This window comes from Heterodontus francisci, chromosome 22, assembly GCF_036365525.1.
Source record: "Heterodontus francisci isolate sHetFra1 chromosome 22, sHetFra1.hap1, whole genome shotgun sequence".
Classification (NCBI taxonomy): domain Eukaryota; kingdom Metazoa; phylum Chordata; class Chondrichthyes; order Heterodontiformes; family Heterodontidae; genus Heterodontus; species Heterodontus francisci.
The window spans coordinates 82174464-82192749 of NC_090392.1; the positions used below are offsets into that span (position 1 = coordinate 82174464).

The 18286-nt window shown below is 44.4% G+C and overlaps 1 protein-coding gene across 1 annotated transcript in view; it reads left to right on the forward strand.

Moving 5' to 3' along the window:
- zpr1 (ZPR1 zinc finger) overlaps positions 1–18007 on the forward strand; it is a 36908-nt gene extending 18901 nt beyond the window's left edge. The window contains exons 8-14 of the mRNA XM_068054180.1: positions 857–923; positions 2247–2317; positions 4784–4873; positions 5247–5357; positions 8614–8703; positions 15181–15246; positions 16520–18007. Of these exons, the coding sequence (XP_067910281.1) occupies positions 857–923; positions 2247–2317; positions 4784–4873; positions 5247–5357; positions 8614–8703; positions 15181–15246; positions 16520–16651 (627 nt within the window). The 3' untranslated portion in view covers positions 16652–18007. The remainder of the gene's footprint in view (positions 1–856; positions 924–2246; positions 2318–4783; positions 4874–5246; positions 5358–8613; positions 8704–15180; positions 15247–16519) is intronic.
- Positions 18008–18286: the final 279 nt, after the last annotated feature.

Here is an 18286-nt window from a genome sequence, read left to right on the forward strand (position 1 = left end):
TAATGGCCAATTAACCTATCAACCAGCAAGTCTTTGGCATGTGGGAGGAAACCGGAGCACCCGGAGGAAACCCACGCAGACACAGGGAGAACTTGCAAACTCCACACAGGCAGTACCCAGAATTGAACCCGGGTCGCTGGAGCTGTGAGGCTGCTTTGCTAACCACTGCGCCACTGTGCCGCCTGGAATGAGAGTTCATAGATTTAGGATAAGGGGCGGCAGATTTAAAACAGATGCGGAGAAATTGCTTCTCAAAGGGTCGTGAGTCTGTGGAATTTACTACCCAAGAGTGCGGTGGATGCAGGGACATTGAGTAAATTTGAGGAGATAGACAAATTTTTAATTAGTAATAGGTTGCAGGGTTATGGAGAACGGGCAGGAAAGTGGAGTTGAGGCCGAGAAGAGATCAGCCATGATCGTATTGAATGGCAGAGCAGGCTCGAGGGGTTGAATTGCCTACTCCTGCTCCTAGTTCTTATGTTCTTATTACTAATGACAGCAATGCCTTGTGGCTGGTGAAGGACTCCTCTTGCTGCCAGATGGACAGATGTTAAGTGAAATCGATTTCAGAAAACCTAAACCCTTCAGTTCGTTCTGAGACCACAGCACAGAACTGCTAATTACTTCATACTCCTTGGCATTCTGACTTAATAAGCTTTAAAATGCTTCTTGTAGGAAATTGAGACACCGTAAAGGAGGCTTTCCTGAGACTAGACTTGGGAGCAGTGGGAGTTTTTAAACTCTGCATCTAATAACCAGACTTGATCTGGGGGGATATTTGATCCTGAAATGACATGGTGTGGTCTTGTCACAGAGTAACTCTGTTGCTAAACAGTGTGTTTACTTTTCCCTGTAGGTGTTGCAGTTTAGTACCAACTGTCCAGAATGCAATGCACCTGCTGAAACAAACATGAAGCTAGTGCGTATCCTTTAACAGACGCATCTCATGCACTGGAATAGCAGGTAGGGAGGTGGCTGCATGTGGGAGTAAAACTTCCAGCATACTTGGGCAAGGATCAAAAATGTCAATTTTGAAAGATATTCTTTATTTCAGGTAGAAATTCCGTCTCAATAATACAAGCGGTCCGGTTCATATTTTAAACCCCAGTTTAATTTGGAAATCGGAAGCTGCAAGAGTTCTGCTGCCAGTTTCCCTTTCCCACGCCCATTGAATACATTGGCTATGTAGGTGCCAAGCCTTGCTCAAGGAAAATTCTTCATGTCAGTCTGGACAGTGACAACAAGCTGTTTAATGAGAGGTATCAAGTTGAGCCTGCTTTTTTTTTCTTTTCTCTCCCCACGCACTCCCATTGTTGCTTGCTGGCAGTCAGGAAACTGGTGGTGGTGATGAGAGGGCCATGTAGAAGGCAAGCTAGATGGGTCAATATCTTCTGCAAAAAGCGTGATCATTGTATTGGGGGGCACTGAGACCAGTTGTATACTGATAACACCACCGTGACTGAGCTTTGTACAGACGGGCAGTCCAAGCTTGCTGCTTCCTGATCTGTGGGACTTGCTCCTTCCTTATCCGTTGGGGGAAGTTAACAAACGCGTTCAGCTTAAAGGGTGAATGAATGCAGCACTCTATAATATCATATGGAACATTCAGCATCAGTCAATTTTGAAATAAACAATTTTGGGAGAATGTGGCAACTTTACAGAGAATACAACCAGGTTATTCAGTGTAAATATGCAATATTCTACAGCGACACGAAGGGTCAGTCAGTGTCTGAAGGAGAAAAGATGGCTTAGTGTTTCAAAGGGTGGAAGCTTATCAAAAAGCTTTCTGCAACTTGAGATTTCCAGTTCTCTGTCCTAGTTTAGTTGAAACTAAGAGTCCTGTGTTTGGGGTGTTAGATTTTTGGGGTTTCATTGCTCACTGAGTAATCACATCTTTTTTGAGGTTTATCTAAAATGATTTGAGAAATGGTGTGCGCTGCTGCTTGGCTGGTTATAAAAGGGCTTAATTATTCACATTGTACAGCTGTGGTCACAGTAAAAGGCAGTGCACCAATTTTCCCCTTTTTCGGTGTGTTTACTGCCCAAATTTAGAATATACACATAAGAATGAATGTTTTTCTCAGGAATGAGTTTGTTTCTCTCTCCCACCCCCCACACCTCTTGTACTGGGTCTTGTAACAGCCATGGCACACTCACTGCCCTTTTAACAGCCATGCAACTCTGGGTTTGTATTTGGGTTCCACTTTTGAGCTCTGTCAGTGGTTTCCTTCACCAAAGATTCCTAGAGATCCCACACTTTAAGGAGGTGATCATCATGGCAACAAACTGTGAAGCGTGTGGACACCGGACCAATGAGGTAACTCAGCCAAATGTTACAGGCTTTCTAAGATAATGAGGAGGGGATAATTCTTTGTTGTGGGGGGCAAAAAGTTAAACTATTGACAGTGGCATTGTGTACATTTATTTTGCCTCTTTTTTTATTTTTTGGTTTTGTGAAGGATTTGGCTCCCTGTTCGATCTTCCTGCACCATGAGCCCTCCCCAATCCTCGGCCAAAACGATAGTTCAGTGACTGAGTCCGTGGCCTCTGGTATCACTAAACGTAGCCTGGGTGTCTTTCCCCACCACCGACACTTACCGTCTCTCCAAAGGCTTGCTAGAGAGTGCCGATTAATTGTATGTGAGGTGTTGCAGATTTGTACATTCAATGATGCACCTGAGTTTATGGTGCAGTGGCAGTGCTGAGTCTTTCCTCTTCCTTCCCCACAACTGGACTTGAGCTGCTCTGATATTACCCTTGCAAAAGGGAAATTCTTATTGCAACCTTGTAACTAGCAAAACCTGAGACGATCTGGCTGTGTATAGAAATTGTGCAGCTATGTAGACTACATCTGAGTCAGAGCTCTGAAGGAAAGCTTGTGTTTGTTCCTGCAGGCCAGTAAGGTCCCAGACTTTCAACTGGTCTGTTACTCCACTCAGACTGATGGGAGAGGTGCTACAGTTAACCCTTTATGCCCTTGGGTTAAAGAATGAAAAATTAGACCAACTTCCTGCTCCTGATCATTATTTAGTAACTTGTATTGCAAAGTTTGAGCAAGCAAGATTTGCGTTTATAATAGTGTCTTTCACAGCCATCCGACGTCTCAAAGCGCTTTACGTACAAACATACGCATTAGGAGCAGGAGTAGGCCATTTGGCCCTTGAGTCGGCTCTGCCGTTCAACAAGATCATGGCTGATCTGATCGGAACTACAACGTCACACTCTCACCTATCCCCAATAGCCTTCCACCCCCTTGCTTATCAAGAACCTATTTACCTCTGCCTTAAAAATATATTCAAAGACTGCTTCCACTGCCTTTTGAGGAAGAGAATTCCAAAGACCCTCTGAGAAAATAGTTCTCATCTCTCTCTCAAAGGGGCGACCCCTTATTTTCAATTAGTGACCCTAGTTCTAGATTCTCTCTCAAGAGGAAACATACTTTCCACATCCACCCTGTCAAGACCCCTCAGAATCTTGTATGTTTCTATCAAGTTGCCTCTTGCTCTTCTGAGCTCTAACCTAGCCTGTCCAACCTTTCCTCATGAGACAACTTGCCCATTCCAGGTATTAGTCTAGTAAACCTTCTCTGAACTGTTTCTAATGCATTTAGAGCCAATGAAGTACTTTTTAAAGTGTAGTCACTGGTGTAATGTAGGAACGAGCAGCTGTCTGGCTGTGATGCCCCATGGTAAAATTGCCTGCAGTGTTCATTGTCCTGTCTCCGACATGAAGAAAGGGCACTTGGATGAGGTACCAGAGCCTAGGTGATGTGGAACCTTGCCGTAGCAAGGAGTCACTTCTTCAGGGGGAGGATGGGAGAGATGAAAGTTGACCCAAAAAATAGACGGGTGGAATTGTATAAACTGTTAAGACCAGATGAGAAAGACGTCTAGGGTTGCCTTTCCGCCTTCACCTGGTCTTAGTGTAACAGGGTTTAACTTTTTAAACGCACCTGTTTTAGCTCCCCCTTGGTGAATCCTTGTTCACCGCTTTCCAATTATAAGGCAAAGAAACCAGCACACACTGGTTTTCTCAGGTTTAAAGAAGAAAGTTTGAAATTTCTTAAAAATTAAACTCCAATTCGGTTAATGCCTACGGATACATGATGCGCCCACGCTAGCATGCATACATGATACATGAAATTAGAGACCGAAAAGAACAGAAGAAAAGTTTGAGTCAATCTCTGAAGAGGGTTTTTTGTTACTGTGCTTCGAGTTCGCTGTAGAGTCCTTGATTGTAGGTAGATCTTACTTTTCGCTGGGGCCCAGTATTCTCCTTAAACCTTGTTCACTGTAGGAGACTTTTCTCTCGAGATTCATGTGTCTTCAGTAGGTTTTGGAGTTCCGTGAGAAAGAGATGGAAGCAGCCAGGAGAGGTCTTTTCAAACCAGGAACAAACAGCTTTCTGCCCAAATTGTTTGTACAAATTCAAAAAACTCAGGATGCCCAGCAAATGTGCGTAGCTGGTTCAGCCATGTCCGTTTATGTATTCGGCCATCTTAGCAGTCAGCCTGGAATGTGACTCCCTCGCCTTCAACGTCTGGTGATCAAAAGTCCATTTTGGGTTGAATATCGGGAAATGGCAGTTTAGTCCTTCCATACACCGTCTGCCAATATGCAAATGTCGTTTACAGCCACGGCCGATCTGTTCAAGTCCTCCCCTCACTCCAGTAATAGTTTAAAATCAATGTTCATGACAAATAATATGCCTCATTCTTGGCAGCCGGGGGCCTAGCATGACAAAACACTGCTTGTTCATTTGTAGTATTTTGTAACTTTTTTAGGTGAAGTCAGGAGGAGCCACTGAGCCTCTGGGTACCAAGATCACTCTCCGGATTACAGACCCTTCTGACATGACCAGGGACCTACTGAAGGTACAGCATTGTTCCGTGGCCACTGTTAACAGCTGAGTACCTGATAGACAAGCTTTTTATGTGTTCTTTTGTTGAACTTGTTACATCTGAGAAACGAACCTGATAAATAATTGAGCCTGCTCCACCATTCGATAAGATCATGGCTGATCTGATTATAACCTCAACTCCACATTTCCGCCGACCCCCAATAACCTTTCACCCCCTAGGATCTATCTGCCTCTGCCTTAACATATTCAAAGACTCTGCTTCCACCGCCTTTTGAGGAAGAGACGTCAATAATTAAACTTTTGCAAACAATGTGATTTGCAATTGACTTGCACTTTTAATGACTGTGTGCCAGTACAATATTGTAATTCTTTTTTGTTTCTTGCAGTCTGAAACCTGCACAGTTTCTATTCCAGAACTGGATTTCGAGCTCGGGATGGGAATTCTCGGAGGAAAGTTCACCACCTTGGAAGGGTTGCTGACAAATGTGAAAGAATTGGTGAGAATTTTTTTTTGCCCCTAAATGTTACAAACTTTTTCTGGCTTGGAGTGCTGGAAACAATGTAAGTTGGTGATGCTTTCAACTGTGTCTTGGGGCTATGGAGGAAGAGAGTTGGCACTTCCTGCTTTTACCCACTCTCCTTGACAATCTAGTTGTGCGAGACCCCTTGGGGATGAGCGACCATAATATGATAGAATTCTCCATCAAGATGGAGAGTGACGTAGCTGATTCTGAGACTAGGGTCATGAATCTTAATAAAGGAAACTATGAAGGTATGAGGCGTGTGTTGGCTATGATGGATTGGGAAACGTTACTAAGAGATGACAGTGGATAGGCAATGGCAAATGTTCAGAGAGGGCATGGATGAACTGCAACAATTATTTATTCCAGTCTAGCGCAAAAGTAAAACGGGAAAGGTAACCAAACCATGGCTTACAAGGGAAATTAGAGAGAGCATTAGCTCCAAGGAAGCAGCATACAAATTTGCCAGAAAAAAGAACAGACCTGAGGATTGGGAGCAGTTTAGAATTCAGCAAAGGAGGATTGATTAAGAAGGGGAAAATAGTATGAGAGCAAGCTTGCGGGGAACATAAAAACTGATTGTAAAAGTTTCTATAGGTATGTGAAGAGAAAAAGATTGGTGAAGACAAATGTAGGTCCCTTACAGTCAGAAACAGGGGAATTTATTATGGGGAACAAAGAAATTGCTGACCAACTAAATGCATACTTTGGTTCTGTCTTCGCAAAGGAGGACACAAATATCATACCAGAAATGTTGGGGAACACAGGGTTTAGTGAGGGAGAAGAAGTGAAGGAAATCAGTATTAGTGGAGAAATGGTGTTGAGGAAATCGATGGGATTGAAGGCTGATAAATCCCCTAGGCCTGCATCTACATCCCACAGTACTTAAGGAAGTGGCCCTAGAAATAGTGGATGCATTGGTGGTCATCTTCCAAGATTCTATCGACTCGAACAGTTCCTACAGATTGGAGGGTAGCTAATGTAATCCCACTATTTAAAAAGGGAGGTAGAGAGAAAGCAGGGAATTATAGACCAGTCAGCCTGATGTCGGTAGTGGGGAAAATTCTAGATTCCATTATCAAAGATTTTATAGCAAAGCACTCGGAGAACAGTGGTAGAATCGGACAGAGTCGGCATGGATTTGCGAATGGGAAATCATGCTTGACAAATCTAATAGTATTCTTCGAGGATGTAACTAGTAGCGTTGATGAGGGGGAGGCAATGGATGTGGTTTATTTGGACTTTCAGAAGGCTTTCGACAAAGTCCCACATAAAGAGATTAGCGTGTAAAATGAAAGCGCATGGGATTGGGGGTAATGTATTGTAATGGATAGAAAATTGGTTGGCAGACAGGCAGCAAAGTAGGAATAAACGGGTCTTTTTCCAAATGGCAGGCAGTGACTAGTGGGGTACCGCAGGGATCTGAGAAAAGACCCCAGCTATTCACAATATATATTAATGATTTTAGATGAGGGGACTAAATGTAATATCTCCAAATTTGCACAAAACTGGGTGGGAGGATGAGTTGTGAGGAGGATGCAGAGAGGCTTCAGGGTGATTTGGACAAGTTGAGTGAGTGGGCTAATGCATGGCAGATGTAGTATAATGTGGATAAATGTGAGGTTATTCACTTTGGTAGCAAAAACAGGAAGGCAGATTATTATCTGGCTATAAACTGAGAGGGGAATATGCAACGAGACCTGGGTGTTCTCGTACACCAGTCGCTGAAGGTAAGCATGCAGGTGCAACAGGTGGTAAAAAAGGCAAATGGTATGTTGGCCTTCATAGTGAGAGGATTCGAGTACTGGAGCAGGGATGTCTTGCTGCAATTATACAGGGCCTTGGTGAGGCCACACCTGGAATATTGTGTGCAGTTTTGGTCTCCTTATCTGAGGAAGGATGTTCTTGCTATAGAGGGAGTGCAACGAAGGTTTACCAGACTGATTCCTGGGATGGCGGGACTGACGTATGAGGAGAGATTGAGTTGGTTGGGATTATATTCGCTGGAGTTCAGGAGAGTGAGGGGGGATCTCACAGAAACCTATAAAATTCTAACAGGACTTGACAGGGTAGATGCAGGAAGGATGTTCCCGATGGTGGGGGAGTCCAGAACCAGGGGTCAGAGTCTAAGGATACGGGGTAAACCTTTCATTACTGAGATGAGGAGAAATTACTTCACCCAGAGAGTGGTGAGCCTGTGGAATTTGCTACCACGGAAAGCAGATGAGGCCAAAACATTGTATGTTTTCAAGAAGGAGTTAGATATAGTTCTTGGGGTGAAAGGGATCAAAGGATATGGGGGGAAAGCGGGAACAGGTTAGAGTTGGGTGATCAGCCGTGATCATAATGAATGGCGGAGCAGGCTAGAAGGGCTGAATGGCCTACTCCTGCTCCTATTTTCTGTTTCCTACTGGGAAGGCAGCATTGCCTGCAGAACTGCAAATTGATGAAAGGTAAATGGGAAATAGCACAAAAAGCTTCACTCGTGAGAAATGCTTGGAATAATGTACTGAGCAAAACGCAACAAGCATTACAGTGACTCAATGCACTCATCAGAGCAGGTGCTTGAAGAAGAGGGACGGACTTTGAGAGACCAAGTGGTCTTTCCTACTGCCCTGAACTTGGTTTTTTGAATCAAGTCTTTGGTTACCCCATATGCCCATCATCTGATACTTTCAGTTAATTTAGGTTTTCGTTTCAGTATTGAAGCAAAGCTTCTGTCACGGTGATGGAACAGGTTGCTCAGTACTTGGGAGCAATACAAGGGCGTGCCATGTCAGGATGTTGAATAAAAGGCTGCATGCAGTTAATGTACCTTATCTGAATGATGCAACAGTACTTTTATTGGTCTAACAAAAGATATTTAGTACAGAAGTTCTCCTGCGGGGTTAGGCAGTGGGACTGAATGCCAGTGTATAGAGTCATAGTTATACAGCACAGAAACAGGCCCATCCTGTCTGTGCCGGCCATCCAGTACCCAACTATTCTAATCATATTCCTGCGGTAGTCAGAGTTATACAGCACAAACAGTATGTATGTATGTTAGAGAAAGCTGCTGCTATAAACATCTGCACTTGAGTACTCTTGCATGATTTACAACAGATAGAAAAGCTGAACAGGTACTTGCAAAACTGCACCAACCTCACTGTACTGCACTCCATCATAGTTATAGTTTTGGGAGTTTAAAATGTGGAGTGATGGCTCTCAATATTTTTCTTTCTTTCATTGGTAGATTGTGGTGAAAAACCCATTTTTTGTCGGAGACAGCAATGTTCCTGACAGATCTGAAAAACTTAGAGAATTTGGGCAGAAATTGGATGAGGTAAGAAAGTTCTTAACTGCTGAATTTCATATTTAAAAATTTGGATTATTCCCCAAGTGAACTTATGAAGTGTCTGTCCAGTTCTCTTTAATAGGAATATGCAACAGACTGGTTTCACAATGAAATGCACCTGGTATGTTGCAGCTCACCTTCATAGGATGGGTGCAGCACAGAAGGAGGCCATTCAGCTATCGTGTCCATGCCGACTCTCCAAGTTTTGGTCTCCATATTTAAGAAAGGATATACTTGCATTGGAGGCGGTACTGCGAAGGTTCACTAAATTGGTCCCTGGGATGAGGGGCTGAGTAAATTGGGCCTATATTCTTGGAGTTTAGAGGAATGAGATATGGTCTCATTGAAACATACAAGATTCTGGAGGGTCTGGATAGAGCAGACGTTGAGAGATTGCTCCCGCTGGTTGGGCAATCTAGAACACAGGGCACAGTCTCAAAATATGGGACCGGTTATTTAGGACTGAGATGAAGACAAATTACTTAAAGGTTTGTGAATCTTTGGAATTCTCTACCCCAGAGGATTGTGGATGCTCAATCGTTGAATGCATTTAAGGCTGGGATACAGATTTTTGGTGTCTCGGGGACTTGGTGATATGGCAAGTGGACGGGAGAGTGGAATTGAATCCGAAGATCTGTCATGATTGTTTTGAATGAAGGAGCAAGCTCGATGGGCCATTTGGTCTACTTCTGATCCTATTTCTTGTGTTCTTGTGTCGTGCTCATGAAGGGAACAGTAAGGAAATATGAAATTAACTGGAGGAATTATGAAATAAAAAATCAACCTGGAACCATGAATCTTCTCTGCACTCTCTCCAGTGCCTTCACATCCTTTACTAAATTGTGGTGCCTAGAATTGGATCCAGTACTCCAGTTGAGGCCAAACTAGTGTTTATCATAACTTCCTCTCGTACGCTTTCTCAACCTGCTCTGCCACCTTCAGTGATTTTGTGCAGATAAATCACCAAGCCCCTCTTCTTCTGCATCCCCTTTAGAACTATACCCCTGTATATTGTATTTCTTCTCATTCATACCAAAATGAATCAGTTCACACTTCTCTGCATTAAATTTCATCTGCCACTAGTTCACCCATTCCATCAGCCTGTCTGTCCTTTTGAAGTTTATCACTATCCTTCTCACGGTTCACAATACTTCAAAGCTTTGTCATCTGCAAATGGTTGAAATTGTGCCCTGTACATCCAAATCCAGGTTATTAATATGGATACCAAGAAAAGCAGGAGTTCTAACACTGACCCCTGGGGGACCCCACTGTAAACCTTCCTCCAGTCTGAAAAACAACCATTCATCACTCCTCTCTCTCTCCTGTCACTTAGCCAATTTCGTATTCATGCTCCTTCTGTCCCTTTTATTCCATGGGCTCTAACTTGCTGATGCTTTATCAGATGCCTTTTGGGAGTCCATGTACACCACATCAACTGCATTACCCTGATCAACCCTCTCTGTTACCTCATCAAAAACTCACTCAAGCAAGTTAGTTAAACAGGTTTTGCCCTTAACAAATCAGTGCTGGCTTTCTTTAATGCCCAAGTAACTTATTTTTGCCTCAGGTTATTTCTGAAAACCTTTCCTACCACTGAGGTTAAACTGACTAGCTTGCTGGGCTTATCCTTGCACCCTTTTTTTGAACAAGGGTGTAACATTTGCCATTTTCCAGTCGTCTAGTGCCAACCCTGTACCTAAGGAGGTTTGGAAGATTATGGCCAGTAGCTCTGCAATTTTCACCCTTAATTCCCTCAGTAACCTTGGACATCTGGTTCTGGTGACTTTTATAATCTTTTAAGTACAGGCAGTCTATCTAATTCCTCCTCTTTATCAATTTTTAGCCCATCTAGTGTCGCAGTTACCTCTTTTACTATGACTTCAGCAGCGTCTCCTTCCTCGGTAAAGACAGATGTAAAGTGCTGATTCAATACCTCAGCCTGCCCCGCCACCATGCGTGACATTTTTTTATTCATGGGATGTGGGCATCGCTAGTTAGGCTAGCATTTATTGTCCATCCCTACTTGCTTCTTGAGAAAGTGCCTTCTTGAACTGCTACAGTCCATGTGAGATAGGGACACCCACTGTGCTGTTAGGAAGGGAGCTCCAGGATCTTTGACCCAGTGACAGTGAAGGAACGGCGATATAGTTCTAAGTTAGGATGGTGTGTGATTTGGAGGGGAACTTGCAGGTGGTGATGTTCCCATGCATCTGCTGCCCTTGTCCTTCTAGGTGGTAGAGGTCACGGGTTTGGAAGGTGCTGTCTAAGGAGCCTTGGTGTGTTACTGCAGTGAATCTTGTAGATGGTACACACTGCTGCCACTGCGTCGGTGGTGGAGGGAGTGAATGTTTGTAGATGGGGTGCCAATCAAGCGGGCTGCTTTGTCCTGGATGGTGTCAAACTTCTTGAGTGTTGTTGGAGCTGCACCCATCCAGGCAAGTGGAGAGTATTCCATCACACTCCTGACTTGTGCCTTGTAAATGGCAGACAGGCTTTGCCGCAGGATTCCTAGCCTCTGACCTGCTCTTGTAGCCGTGGTGTTTATATGGCTACTCTAGTTCAGCTTCTGGCCAATGATAGCCCCTAGCTTTTCTCTTGTTGATGATCATTGGCTGGCACTTATGTGGCATAAATTTTACTTGCCACTTATCAGCCCGAACCTGGATATTATCCCAGGTCCTAATGCATTTCTACACGGACTGCTTCAGTATCTGAGGAGTCACGAATGGTGCTGAACATTTCGCAATCATCAGCGAACATCCCCACTTCTGACCTTATGATGGAGGGAAGGTCATTGATGAAGTAGCTGAAGATGATTGGGCCTAGGACACTATGCTCCTGCAGTGATGTCCTGGGACTGAGATGATTGATCTGCAACAACCACAACCATCTTCCTTTGTGCTAGGTATGGCTCCAACCAGCGGAGTTTTCCCGTTGATTCCCATTGACCTCAGTTTTGCTAGGGCTCCTTGATGCCGTACTCGGTCAAATGCTGCCTTGATGTCAAGGGCAGTAACTCTCACCTCACCTCTGGAGTTCAGCTCTTTTTTTTGGTCCATGTTTGAACCAAGGCTGTAATGAGGTCAGGAGCTGAGTGGCCCTGGCGGAACCCAAACGGAGTGTCACTGAGCAGGTTATTGCTAAGCAAGTGCCGCTTGATGGCACTGTTGATGACACCTTCCATCACTTTACTGATTGAGAGTAGACTGGGGTGGTAATTGGCTGGGTTGGACTTGTCCTGCTTTTTGTGTACAGGACTTATCTGGGCAATTTTCCACATTGACGGGTAGATACCAGTGTTGTAGCTGTACTGGAACAGCTTGGCTGGGGGCGCGGCAAGTTCTGGAGCACTGGTCATTAGTACTATTGCCGGAATATTTTCAGGGCCCCATAGCCTTTGCAGTATCCAGTGCCTTCAGTCATTTCTTGATATCACGCGCAGTGGTTTGAATTGGCTGAAGTCTGGCATCTGTGATACTGTGGATTTCAGGAGGAGGCCGAGATGGATCATCACTTCGGCACTTGTGGCTGAAGATTGTTGCAAATGATTCAGCTTTATCTTTTGCACTGATGTGTAGGGCTCCCCCATCATTGAGGATGGGGGTATTTGCGGAGCCGCCTCCTCCTAGTTAGTTGTTTGTCCACCACCATTCATGGCTGGATGTAACAGAACTGCAGAGCTTAGATCTGACCCGTTGGTTATGGGATCGCTAGCTCTGTCTATTGCATGCTGTGTACACAGTTTGGCACGTAAGTAGCCTTGTGTTGTAGCTTCACCGGGTTGACACCTCATTTTGAGGTCAGGCTGGTGCTATTGCTGGCATGCCCTCCTGTGCTCTTCATTGAACCAGGGTTGGTCTCCCAGTTTGATGGTAACGGTAGAGTGGGGATATGCCAGGCCATGAGGTTACAAGTTATGTACAATTCTGCTGCTGATGGCCCACAGTGTCTCCTGGATGCCCAGTTTTTTGCATTGCTAGATTTGTTTGAAATCTATCCCATTTAGCACAGTGGTAGTGCCGCACAACACAATGGAGGGTATCCTCAATGTGAAGGTGGGACTTTGTCTCCACAAGGACTGTGCGGTGGTCACTCCTACCAATACTGTCATGGACAGATGCATCTGCGGCAGGCAGATTGGTGAGGACGAGTGTCCAGTATGTTTTTCCCTCTTGTTTGGTTCCCTCGCCACCTGCCGCAGACCCAGTTTAGCAACTATATCCTTTAGGGCTCGGTTAATAGTGGTGCTACCAAGCCACTCTTGGTGATGGACATTGAAGTGCCCTTGCCATCCTGTTTCCTCCAAGTGGTGGTCAACATGGAGTACTGTTCATCAGCTGAGGGAGGGCAGTTGGTGGTAATCAGCAGGAGGTTTCCTTGCCCATGTTTGACCTGATGCCACGAGACATCATGGGGTCCGGAGTCAGTGTTGAGGACTCCCAGGGCAACACACTCCCGACTGTATACCACTGTCCCGCCACCTCTGCTGGGTCTGTCCTGCCAGTAAGACAGGACATACCCAGGGATGGTGATGGCAGTGTCTGGGACATTGTCTGACAGGTGTGGTTCCGTGAGTATGACTGTCAGGCTGTTGCTTGACTAATCTGTGGGACAGCACTCCCAACTTTGGCACAAGCCCCCAGATGTTAGTAAGGAGGACTCTGCAGGGTCAACAGGGCTGGGTTTTCCGTTGTCTGTCGTCCAGTTTCTTTCATTATTGACTTTGTAGCGGTTAGATACAACTGAGTGGCTTGCCAGGCCATTTCAGAGGCATGTCAGAGTCAACCACATTGCTGTGGGTCTGGAGTCACATGTTGACCAGACCAAGTAAGGACAGCAGATTTCCTTCCCTAAAGGACATTAGTGAAATATATGGGTTTTTACAACAATCGACAATGGTTTCATGGCCGTCATTAGACTAGCTTTTAATTCCAGATTATTTATTATTTGAATTCAGATTTCACCTATTGTGGTGGGATTCGAACCCATGTCTCCAGGGCAATACCCTGGGTCTCTGGGTTACTAGTCCAGTGACAATACCACTCATTATATAGTGAGTTACTGTAGTGACCTCAAGCTTGTACTTTTCGCCATGGTTAAACTTTATGTAAGCGCTAATCCGATTTTACAATGGAACAGAAAGTCCTGCAAACATTCAAGGGCAGTGAAGTAAAGCAGCTCACAGCAACTGATTAGGTTGAGAGAGCCTGCTGTCTGCCATCTTCCATACAGCTAAAGCCACAATCAAAAAATGGCTGACGGCTGAATAAACCTACGTCTGTATGGAGTAACAGAGGGCAGAGTAGTTCACAGGCATATCTCGACCCCAACCTTCAGTATTACGGAAAGCAAAGTGAGTACTTTATCACACATTGCCTCTATTGCTATGTGACACACTGCACCCTCTGCCCACACTATATACGATGTACAACTGGATTGCCTGGAGGTAGATGACCACTGGCGCATTCTTCATGTTTTTATTTGTGGAATTTATTCCTGCTTTACCTGTGGTACAATGGGATTGCTAAAGTCCTGTAGCATTATACTGTAGCTTGCTCACCAACATGGACTCTGTGTGGCATCACCTCTTTTTTATTTAACAAAAAAAAAATTCCCATCCTTGTTTTCAAATCCTGCCATGGCCTCATCCCTATCTCTTTAACCTCCTACAGTCCCCTCTAATTCTGGCCTCTTAAACAACCCCAATTTTAAATTCTCCACCATTGGTGGCCGTACCGTCAGCTGTCTAGGTCCTAAGCTCTGCAGTTTTCTCCCAAACTGCTCTGTGCCTCTACCTTTTTCCTCCTTTTTAAGCCATTCCTTAATACCTACCTCTTGACCATGCTTTTGGCCATCTGCCCTAATATCTTTTACCCTAATAGTTTTGGGCAAAAGATGCAGGGCGAATCTGAGGAAGCACTTCTTTACGCAGTGGGTGGTAATGGCCTGGAACTCGCCCACAAGTGTGGTGTAAGTGGAGACAATCAATGACATCCAAGAGGAAGTTGGATGGTTACCTGAGAGAAATAGACTTGCAGGGCTACGGTGATCGAGCCGGGGAGTGGGACTGACTGCATCGCTCCGTGGAGAGCTGGCATGGACTCGATGGGCCAAATGGCCTCCTTCTGTGCCATAAATGACTCTGAATCTAACTCCTTATGTCACTCGGTGTCAAATTATATTTGATTCCACTCTTGTGAAGCTCCTTGGGACATTTTGCTAGGTGCTATAAATGCAGCTGCATCATTTACTGATGCAAGTACATACTGAGGATCTGCTGTGCTGAACATATGGAAGTGCCACTCAGTGTAGACAGTGAGCCAGCTGTCCAGGTGATCATCTTCAGTCTCTGATTCCTCAAACTCAAGTCAGCTTTTAACTTTCTGGACCATTTGGATTTTTCCATACTTTTGCGAAACCTTTTTTGTCTGAATTAGATTTAATTTTATTTTTTTTTCCCCTCAGATTATTTTGGGCGAAAGAGAAGCCCACATCATTCTTGATGACTCGGCAGGAAACAGTTACCTCCAGGCAAGTGCTGCTTGAATAGCTTCGTCTGTGTAAATACAGCAGGGTTCAGCCGAGAGAGAATAAACAGCTTCAAACGGTCCTAATGTACTCTTTAACTGGGGCTGCCATTCAATTCCATCTCTGACACATCTCCTGGAACCTCCCCCATGGGTGCTGCTCTCGCTGAGATCTGTTTACTCAAGTTCAAGTGCTCCCAGAACAAAGGGAATTAAAATGGTGTTTGCACAAATACAGTTGTCGTGTTTAGTTGGGTTGAACAATGGTCAACTGCCCCCATTCTGATTGTCTCTCCCCACTGAGGTATTTAGTCCGTTGTCCAGAATGAATATTGCTTTCCTTATGCTTTCCTTCATCGGACGGGGCATTGAGTACAAGAGTTGGCAGGTCATGTTACAGTTGTATAGGACTTTGGTTCGGCCATATTTGGAATACTGCGTACAGTTCTGGTCGCCACATTATCAAAAGGATGTGGATGCTTTGGAGAGGGTGCAGAGGAGGTTCACCAGGATGTTGCCTGGTATGGAGGGCGCTAGCTATGAAGAGAGGTTGAGTAGATTAGGATTATTTTCATTAGAAAGACGGAGGTTGAGGGGGGACCTGATTGAGGTGTACAAAATCATGAGAGGTATAGACAGGGTGGACAGCAAGAGGCTTTTTCCCAGAGTGGGGGTTTCAATTACGAGAGGACACGAGTTCAAAGTGAAAGGGGAAATGTTTAGGGGGGATATGCGTGGAAAGTTCTTTACGCAGAGGGTGGTGGGCACCTGGAACGCGTTGCCAGCGGAGGTGGTAGACGCGGGCACAATGGAGTCTTTTAAGATGTATCTAGACAGATACATGAATGGGCAGGAAGAAAAGAGATACAGAACCTTAGAAAATAGGCGACATGTTTAGAGAGAGGATCTGGATCGGCGCAGGCTTGGAGGGCCGAAGGGCCTGTTCCTGTGCTGTAATTATCTTTGTTCTTTGTTCTTTGAGTGACCAGTCAGATCAGTGCTCAATGGCTTTGCATTTAACATTGTCCAGACCAACTAGTGTCATCATAGCCCTGCTTCTGTCTCCTACTTCAGTGAGTAACCACAGTGACAATGTAGATTCCCAGATCTTTTGCAGTAATGATTTGAACTTGTTTTGATCTGGAAGGTGTCTAAAGGCAGTAGAGATTTGGTGCAGGGTGGAGAAGCCTGGAGACTGGGAAATGGATTACCTGTTTAATTGTTACAGGGTTTCATTCCTAACATAATTGCTTGTGTTTTTTTCTCTCTCACTGTAGAATTTATACGCCCCGGATCCTGATCCAGAAATGAAGATTGAGAGATACGAGCGCACATTTGAACATAATGAGGAACTTGGTTTGAATGACATGAAAACTGAAGATTATCGGGAGCCGGAAGTGGATAAATAATGGATTTTAAACTGAGGGCAGGGTGGAGTCAGGAGGGGGAAAGCTGGTGTGATCAGACAGAGTACCACATAAAATATTTAAATAGTTATTCAAAAAAAACATTCAAAAAAAGAGTGGAGCATTGAAGTGTTTGTACAGGAACATGAAATGGGTCTGAATACATTCAATGCAGGTACTTGCTGCACTCCAAAGGTCCTAAATATTTGAATGCCATTTGCTGCAGAGTAAAAGGGATAGTTCCTATCATTTCCTTCTGTGACATATACCACCCCCACACCCCCCCCACCACACAAGCTAGGAGTGAAAGTACATGTAGCCTTCAACCAGATCTTCCTGACCAAATTCAAATGAGGGGAAATTGCAGCGAGAGCCTATGTGTCACCATCTAACGCAGCTTGGATGTGATCTGTTATGTATTTGTCCAGAAATCATGAACTTAGCTCGAGTTATAAGTTTCCTTCATATTTTCAATACTTGTGGGATTTTGTGGCCATCCTGCCAGGGTAACTAATGTACCACACCCAGTTCTTCGTTATCTGCTTTTATTATAATGGTTACAGATGGCACTAGTCTCCAGGTTGGAGGAGTTCTGCAGTTTGGGGTGAAGCCTGCACTGAATCGAGCTATGAATGGTGAATCAGGAAAGTAATGTCCAGAGTTACATGCAGCCCTACACGTTTGACTAGTGGTCCAGTGTTGCTAGAGGATTTGATTTGTATGATGCTTAAATGGTCTGCCATGATACAATATGAGAAGCTGCTCCTATTTGCATTGGAGCAGGATGGATTCATTAGAGTGTGGGACCAGTGCAGCCTGAACAAATGCTGCAGCTGTTTTTCTCCCAGGCTGCTGTATTTTGGTAGAATCCATTACAAGCAGTAATGGACTTCAGATACTCAAACCCTGGTCCTGTTTTTACAATCCTAATCTTGGATAACATACTGAAGCTTTCAAACATTTAACTGGTATTATTTTGTTAATGAGCTGCAAGACATGGTAGAAATTGCAATGTAGATAATGACTAGGTGTTTATGTAGGCAAAAATCATAATTTATGTCCTGAGCACAAATCCATATTTTGTGCTGTTGTGTTGACAGTGGAGTGGAACTCTTCATTTAAAACAAGTAAAAATCCTGTGAATTCTGGAAATACTCGACTGGTCAGGCAGTATCGATGGAGTCCTAATGAAAAATCAGCAACCTGCAATGTTAACTCTGTTTCTGTCTCCACAGATGGTGCCCGACCTGAATATTTCCAGCATTTTCTATTTTTATTCCACATTTCAGTATCCTTGATTTGACCCAGTGCAATTGTAATTTTCAACTACAACGTATTCAATAAATATCATATTGATAACTGCAAGTTACAGGGACTTTTTCCACCAGCTGGTAAAATTTCACATGATCTCTTTCCCAACCCTATTAAGACCTGAGCATTTGTTGAGGAGCACAGGCCAAAACAGTCACCACGGGAAGGTATGTGCAATACATGGGTGGTATAGAATTGCAGAATGTTGACGCTCCACCTGGGAGGAGATATGCAGCCTACATCAAAGGACCACATATATCTGCTCTTTGAGAAGTGGGGACAGGAGCTTTGTGGTTTCCTCCATTTCTGCTGGTGTTGAAGGTTTGT